At 37.3% G+C, this 8276-nt stretch overlaps 1 protein-coding gene across 1 annotated transcript; it reads right to left on the bottom strand.

Moving 5' to 3' along the window:
• Positions 1 to 3005: 3005 nt before the first annotated feature.
• LOC148911805 (uncharacterized) lies at positions 3006 to 5641 on the bottom strand. The gene is made up of 2 exons (XM_089028760.1): positions 4705 to 5641; positions 3006 to 3658 (listed from the first exon to the last, which is right to left on the bottom strand). Exons 1-2 carry the CDS (start codon positions 5138 to 5140, stop codon positions 3006 to 3008), a joined length of 1089 nt encoding a protein of 362 aa, XP_088884886.1. The 5' UTR covers positions 5141 to 5641.
• Positions 5642 to 8276: the final 2635 nt, after the last annotated feature.

Here is an 8276-nt window from a genome sequence, read left to right on the forward strand (position 1 = left end):
GAAAGAAAATAAGAGGAAAACAAAAAATAGAAGCACTCGACGAAATAATGGATTTGGTCATCATATGTCCGCTTGGCAAATGTTGGGCAAATATGGTGCTCTATATTTGCCCATACATTTGCCTATGCAGGCAAAGGTCGGGGTAAATTTCTAATAAATTTGCCATTGCTTTGCCATACATCTGAACACATGGGTAAATATGTTATATATTTGCCCTTAGTTTAGACGCATTTACCCAGTGGGGATATATGATAACCGTTTTTGCCCTATATTTGCCCTATTGTCAAATGAAGGGCACATATGAAATCAACTTTGCACTAGGCTTTGCCCCATATTTACCTGGGGAGCAAATACAATACCCCAAACTGAGTATATCCGATGTGAGGTTTCCGTTTCAATTTATTGCAATCAAAACTTTTCAAAACAACTCAATAATTTTTCAACTGAATTATGATGGATGTTGGCTTGTTTTTACGACTTACGAGGGGGGAGTGCATGCAGGTCCATCTCAGTCATATGTGTCAATTTTTTCTCCTAACGCATGACATCAATGTTGCGACCACATTAATTCAATCATTGTTTTGCTTTGATGTCATGAAAGTGAGGTTATATGCGTTGATACACACAGGAAAAAACGCGGACGATGTATTTTTAATATGCGTAAGTCGTACATGCGTTTTTTCCAGTGACAATAAGAAAACTCATTAACCCATTAACCTCAGCTGCATTTCAAACCGCTAACATCTGTAATATTATTTGAAGCATCAATTTTGTTTAGTCTAAACATATGAATTCATCTTTTTTATTGGCAATATATGCAATTTCATTCATAATTATTTTAATTCATCTAATTTTAAACTCATCAAAGAATTCATTCAATTTTCATTTTGACTATCTAGTTACTGATGCACAGTTCAAACAGTTTATTTTTGATAGCTTTGAATATTTTTCCTGGATGATACTTTACTGTCATCTCCATCATCCGTACAATTTACGTTGTAAAGGACAAACAATTAATACTCTTTCTTTGTCAATAACATCGTAAGCAGCAACAAACTGGCTGTGTATCCTTTGTATGGGAATGAATGTAGAGGGCCCTTCCATTTCAAACAAGTTTCTGCACCAAATTTCATGTGGTCTGTCAATCCTGTGTCTTTCTGGATGTCGCTGATACCATCGAACCTTTGCCATACACAATGATTCCTGCTTGCCATCAATTATAATGGTTTGTTTAAGAAAGAAATCGACAACACCGGGGCGCAAGTCAAATGAATCGGTCTCAATACTGCCACTATATTGGCCACACCAACTTGCAAGAATGAAGGAAGAACGTTCCAGTCTAGAGTCAGAGGACCCTAGCTTTGTCCCCGAATATCCAATGGTACTAATTCTCTCAAACGTATCGGTAACACATTCAATGACCGAGTGTTGAGGTAAAATTGTTTCATAAGCTTTAATGAGATATTCTGTATAGTCATCATCAAGAACATCAATGGATCGAGGTGAAAAACATGAGTATGCATTCATATTGCTCCACTCTAAGCAACGTAGTACTTGACCAACTGAAAGATTAAGTGTTGATGGTATTGATGGGATGCTTTCGCCAAGTGTTCCTACTTGTTGTGCCTCCTGAAGAAGTTGAAATACTGGTTGGAAAGTTTCTCGAAATCTCTCTGGTAAAGGGATATCTCTTAGTTCATGCTTTTGGAGAAATTTTCTCATGATTTGTATTTCAACAGATCTATTGTTAGTTCGAAACGCTCCTAAAATCCCATTGAAACGTTCGAAGCTGAAAAGCCAAAATGAATATACAGGCCCGTAATCTAAAATACATTGTTTGAGGTGCAGGTGTAGATGCATGTTTGGCGTAACACGTTCCTTTCCATATCTTTTTTCAAACGATTTACAAAATTCCACTAGGTAATCATGTCCTTCTTGTAGCTCTTCAGTTGCAATAAGTGGAGAGCAAAGGTGAAAGCAGGACAATACGAATAACCTCCACAGCTCCAAATCATCTGTTGGAACGATATTCCAAATGCAGAATACAGAATACAAGAGAGTCCATGTTTTCCACTGATCAGCAGTAAATCCTCCAAACGATGTTGATATCTTTTTCGGGAGACGCCCAATAAATGATGGTGCTTTGACGTCATCTACCTTTTCCTGGATTTTATTCAAATTTTCTTTAGAAATAATTGGCGTTTCAGCATTTAGCCATACATTTTTCATTAAATGTTTTGCTGTCCCTAAAAACAAATTGTGCATAGGATCAACAACATGGTAACGAGTACAATCGAAGTAAGGCAACTGTAAGAGTTCAGAATATCTTGTTCCAGTGGAAGTTTCAATTTGGTTTCGTTCATCAGCGGTTGTTGCATTGAGTATTTTCTGAGCCTCTCTTCGATGCTCTTCATTTGTCCTTGGTGTATCGTCATCTTCGAAACCTGAAAAATCCATGCTACTAAAATCTCCGGGAAAAAATCTTGTGCACTTTGAGCACCCTCGGTGAGCAGTACATCCTAAGAAACCGCAAACTTTTCTTAGTGCAGGAATGTCACAAGCAATACAAAGGAGGGCAGCTCAAAAACATCTTGCTGTTCTACTCCCATGAGGCCGAACTTGGATGCCTTCGTGCCACAATAAGTTCAATTCGGCTACAAGTGGTTGTAAGTACGTATTGATATTCAATTTGGGCTCGTGTGGACCAGGTATTACCCCAACTATTATTACGTTTTCCTCTTTGTACCTTTCTTTTCTCGGAAGATTTAGGAGGACCATATATATGACTCCAACGCTATAGACACTGTGCTTAAAAGGCTGAAACCAGTCAACATTCAGCATAAAAGCATAATTATTAGGCTGGGCAAGGAAAGGAGTGCCGTTAAAATATTGCCAATCTTTCCACACTTGGCCATCGTAAATATCAACTAAAATATCGTCCGGTACATTCCGATTTCTCCAAATCTCACATTTTTGTACAAAGTCTGGTCGCTTAATAAAGTGAGTTAGAGTGTCTCTGATGCTTTATAACAATAAACTTTATGTGGGTACAATTTTGTCTGTCCATTTTTCAAACGAATTTCCTTAAGCAATTCCGCTCCACAAGGTGTGCGGCGAAACAATTGACGGTGATTCGGAAAAGCAATGTGAGAACATGGTTTAGCAATGACACGCCCGAATCTTGTTGTTATGCAGTCTTGAAAACGGTATAGGGTGTCGCATTTCGGACAAACAACATACTTTGAATGCTTATCTTTAAAAGAAAGATAATTTTTCAAGAGTTTGAAGGAGCTCGGGAAAACCAATACTGCGGTTGGGAAAATGATTGGCGAAAGCTCACACAAAACCTCAAAAATCGCTTTAAAAAAGGCGAGGAGAATATCAATGCCTCGGTCTGGTACAGAAAAGTATGCAGACCAAAAGCACACAAACAAGGCAATCCAGTTAATAAGGGTCACTCGGGAACTTGCTTCGACGGCAACGCTTATTTCTGCACTAGATTGTTCAAAATCTCTTTCTACGTCTTCGATATCAATATCCCAAGTTTCAACCAATCTCCTTCTTTCATTTCCTCTTATCTCTTCATGGTCAGATTCACTGTCCAACTTGTCATCCCAAAACACTTGATCTTCTTCCTCAAAGTTATTTATTCCGTCTCCTTTAAACATAAGCAAATACGATGTATTTTATTCATTCGGCATTGTATAACTGCAACATAGTATAAGATAAAGTGTGAAACCATTATAATACTAGAAAAAAAAATGTCAGTAAAAAAAACCTCATGGGCTAAGGGACCGGTCATTATTTAAGTTGGGGGGGGGGGGGGGGGGGGGAGAAAAAAATTGGGGGGGGGGGGGGCCTGAAATTTTGCTAGTGAAAGTCTTGAAATTTAAAAATGACTTTTAGGGAAAATTTTTAAATTTTTTACTACAATCCATGGGGGGTTTTCGATAAACGTGGATGCCTTCAAATGGGGGGCCTTGAAATTTTTTTGCGTCACTGACAATTTCTCCTCCACCCCCCCCCCCCCCTACCTCCAACTTAAATAATGACCGGTCCCTAAATGTATAATTTTGACCCAAATTTTGCTCTGAAAATAAATGATTTCCATTGAAAATAAAATATAAATTTCTAAGTCAGCAAAACAACAATTTATAATTCGTGAAAGAAAAATGATAAATCGAAAATAAAAAACCCAAGAGACATATTAAATAAATTACTTATAATTGTATTTCTCTAACTTGACAAACATGTTTTGCCGGATACCATGCTATCTCAGGATGACCACAGTCATGAATTGATTTGGAGACAAAAATGTACAGCAATATCCATTTGAACATAGTAAATTCTTTTTGGCGTTTTAAATGAGTTATCTCTAGCTATGATTTTATAAACTCTTTGAATGAACCTTTCTGAATGAACACTGAGGTTTTAATGGCAACCATAAGCCGATTACTTAATAATGCACCCTTCTTAAAAGTAACGGTGAAAACGAGGCTAAGATAGAAATAGAAAAGAATCATTTGTACCTCTAACTTAATCTCGCTTCAATAACACTAATGCTTGGTAGTAAATCCAATAGGGGAGCTAGATCATGTGCAAATCAGCCGCTTGTTAAAGATTCAGTCTTTTATCTATGCAGTTTGACTTTAACATTTAAAGATTATATAATCTAATCATCAAATAAACGTATAACATCAATACCTTTTTGTGAAGTAGCTGGTAAGAATTCGTCACTTGATGGTTGGTTTGTATTTGGCACATCAGAGGAGTCTTGATCAGTTTGGTCCAAAACGTTTATCTCGCTGTAGTCATTAGAAGAAGTGTCGTTCTGGCCGTCAATCTCGTGAGTGAAAATACTATCATTTGAGTCTTCGTCGTCATTCCGCTGTAATTGCCATTGATTTGTTAAAGGATCATAAAATTCTTCTTTGTGACGGCAAAATACTCTGTAATGTAAATCTTCGTTACAATGAAAGCAATGATAACGCTTTGACATCGCAGAAGACATTTTGTTTTCCAGAACTATATAATTAAAAAGACGGTGTGTATCATTGGGATAATTACTCAAAATCCAAGCATTTTGAATGGCTAACAGCCATATTCCAGCGTAATAAAGTTCCACGTCCATCAACCACATGCCACTGGACAAAAGCACGCCGGATCTTTATTACCGCGCCCTTTTCCTTAGAGCTGTCACTGTTGGCGGCAGATAATGGTACGATGGTTTTAGAGCTAGAAGCTAATCAAGTTTATTGCAATGATATTTCGTGAATCTAGGCTTTAGAAAAAATTTCATAACTTTATAAAATGGAGCAAATAGCTTTAAGATAATAAATATATTACTTAACATGAATCCTGGATACAACTTCAGCATTTTTATAAGACAGTTATTCCTTTTTTATTATTAGACTTCATTATATGAACGTATATGTCATCACAAGTCACGTGATACGCCGTGATAGATAGGGGGTAGATTTGTTCGGTGGATGTGCTTATTCGTTCATTCGCCTTTTGGTCACAAACAGGTAACAAACTCTGTCGGTCATCTAGTTTCCCGCACATTCTATATCTTTGCTTATAAATTGCGTTCATTCGTCGCGATCAAAAAATGGGAAGAACATCTACACCTTTACCAGGACGCCCAATGCCAATCCATTCTGTTTACTGCAACTACCAGTACAAGCAGTACCAGTAGACATACTGAAAATGGCGCCAATTCTCAAAGGCTTAACATACTTATTCCCTCTGTCCCTGGTGGTAACGAGGATGTGCTAAGAGAACACAGAAATCGCCTATTGCAAGCAACAAGCGAGAATGAGAACGTTGACCCCGACAGCGAAAAGAAGAAATTTCTTCAAATTTCGAAACGATTGTGAAACAGCTTAAAGAACTGCAAGCACAAAACCGCCAAATACTAGCCGCCTTAAAAGAAAGCCAGCAGAACAAGGACAACAGCAAGACCAAGATTACTGTCTCAAAGGCTGTTGCAGTAAGTAAAGTGGCAATATTTAAAAAAGCAAGCTATTTTTATTGATAATTTTACTGGGAATTCTTGGCGCGAAGAGTAGTTGGTATAATTATGCAGCGGTATAATTTATGCAATGCTAAAATTGGCGGGAAACCCGCCATGGTAGTGGTTAATGCTACCAAACTTTACTATTGATTTCCAATAACAAGACACTGAATGATAATGATAATTTCCTTTTTTTGTAAAGGAATTGATTTGATTTCGATTTTTTCCCCAATATTATACAATCACAGCATACAAATAATGAAAACATTATTACTATGTCTAAGAATAACTTAAGGTACATCTTATGATTTTAATGAATTATATTATGTTATTACAGTCTGAAGTACGCTTGGTAGCAAAGAAATTACGGGACAGGGAAGAAAACCCTCTTATATGGGATTTTACTAAAGCGTAAGTATGAAAATTTAATAAAAATGATCTTGTCTGAATCATCCATAGTTTCTTTCCATATTAAGTTTCCACTTACCACTCAAATATGGCATTTCCTAATTAGTTTCAGAGATGACGTCAACGAAACATATTAATAACGCAATAAGGGATAGAGTTCTGAATGTTCATAAGGATGTCTCTGCCGTCGAGTTAGAAGGTATTTATGTATTTTATATTACGAAGTGCGAAAGGCCTTATGCACCTATCAAAGTTAACCCGGGGGGAGGGGTGAGGACAAAGGGTGGTGGTGGTCCGGGGGGGGGGGGAGGGGGGGAGGGGTAACGAAATCCTTTTAGAAATATTCAAATGCCGAAGGGAGGGGAAGCAGTTTGAAATAAAATAACATGGAAAAAAAAAAAAAAAAAAAAAAAAAAAGAAAAAGAAAAAAAAAAAGAAAAAAAAACGAAACAAAACAAAACAAAAGCAAAAACAAATGGATGCTAAAGGAGTAATTGTCGGCCAAATGCCAAAATTTCTAACAAATTTTGTCTCAAGTTTTAATATATGGGTACTTGATATAATTTCAGCTGCCCTTAAAAGTCACTTTCTGACGAGAAGAAAGAGAAAACAAAAGAGAGCGTTCAGGGGCCCTTGGAAGGCATCAAAAGATGCAGCGGAAAACACAAAGAAAACAAAATGTGAGTAAACTGAATTTGCAACGATTATGACTTTGTTTAATAAGAAACTTTGACTGACGGTGGTTTTTTTTTCTTTTTTCTTTAGCTCCTAAAATCCAGATCCAAGGCAGCGGACTTGTCAACCTCGCTATCACCAGGGGACAAAGAGAAGTCAAGGCAATTATGAAACTGGAGTATATGTCATCAGAGGAGTCGATGTCAGAGGCGGATTGACCAGGCTGATGACGATACAGCGGACAGTGGCTCTAATAACGAAGGGGGCCCTACTAAGCAGAGTAAAGTTTTAATAAAACACCCTCTGCCATGGAGAAGCCCCCTAGCTAATCAGTTCATGGAAAGCATGGACCGAAAGGCAAAAAGGAGGCTGTCAGAGCGCAGTCTCACCATGCTTTTGAAGCGGAAAATCGGGGAGCCGTCAAGACGCCCAAGGCCATCTGAGGTCCCGAATGGGCATTGAGAGCCTAAAGGTTTTTATCAAATCAAGGGCACTGGGACACCAAACGTGGTTGGGGTTTCTACGAGTTTATGAATTAAATCTTGTGTCACTGTTCCTCCTCCGTTCCTTTGGCCTGATTTCTAGGGTCTTCGTTCTTCTTTCGATTACTTGAACGTTATAACTCGTTTACTTGAAGAAATCCAAAGGTCAAACGGTATAGCAGCGGCTATTTAAGCCTATTGACCTTTGGATTTCTTAAAGTAAACAAGTATAATGTTCAAATAATCGAAAGAAGAAGGAAAACCCTAGAAATCAGGCCAAAGGAACGGAGAGAACAGTGACACAAGATTTAATTCATAAAACTCGTAGAAACCCAACCACGTTCGGTGTCCTTAATTAAGTTTTTGCAGTTATAAATGAAGTGTACTACTACAGAATATCTAAAAAGAATCGTACATAAGCCACAGATCGATTGACAACTAAATATATTATGAATCTCCTTTCACAAATTCTGTCACAAGATAAACAAACACCTGTAATTAATTTACAGAACTAGCATTTTCAATTAGTTGTAGTTAACAAATTGTTCATAGTTAATCAGTCGTCAAGAAAAGGAAAATTCACAATAAAAATGTTTCAGTATGATTTAAAGTCTTTTTTTTTTTTTTTTTTTTCGCAGCTTCTTAGTATAGGTTAACTATGTTTAAAGTATGATGCGGTGGTTTTTCACACACTA

This window comes from Actinia tenebrosa, unplaced genomic scaffold (assembly GCF_029948245.1).
Source record: "Actinia tenebrosa isolate PJP-AT-01 unplaced genomic scaffold, QUT_ActTen_1.0 PGA_scaffold13__45_contigs__length_12533684, whole genome shotgun sequence".
NCBI lineage: Eukaryota > Metazoa > Cnidaria > Anthozoa > Actiniaria > Actiniidae > Actinia > Actinia tenebrosa.

What these genes read in the sequence shown, in the direction of transcription:
- LOC148911805 (XM_089028760.1), bottom strand. Translation starts at nt 5,140, where the DNA reads ATGTGGTTGATGGACGTGGAACTTTATTACGCTGGAATATGGCTGTTA. An exon ending in ACCAGCTACTTCACAAAAAG is followed by an intron (nt 3,659 to 4,704) that starts GTATTGATGTTA and finishes TTATGTTTAAAG; the next exon opens with GAGACGGAATAAATAACTTT.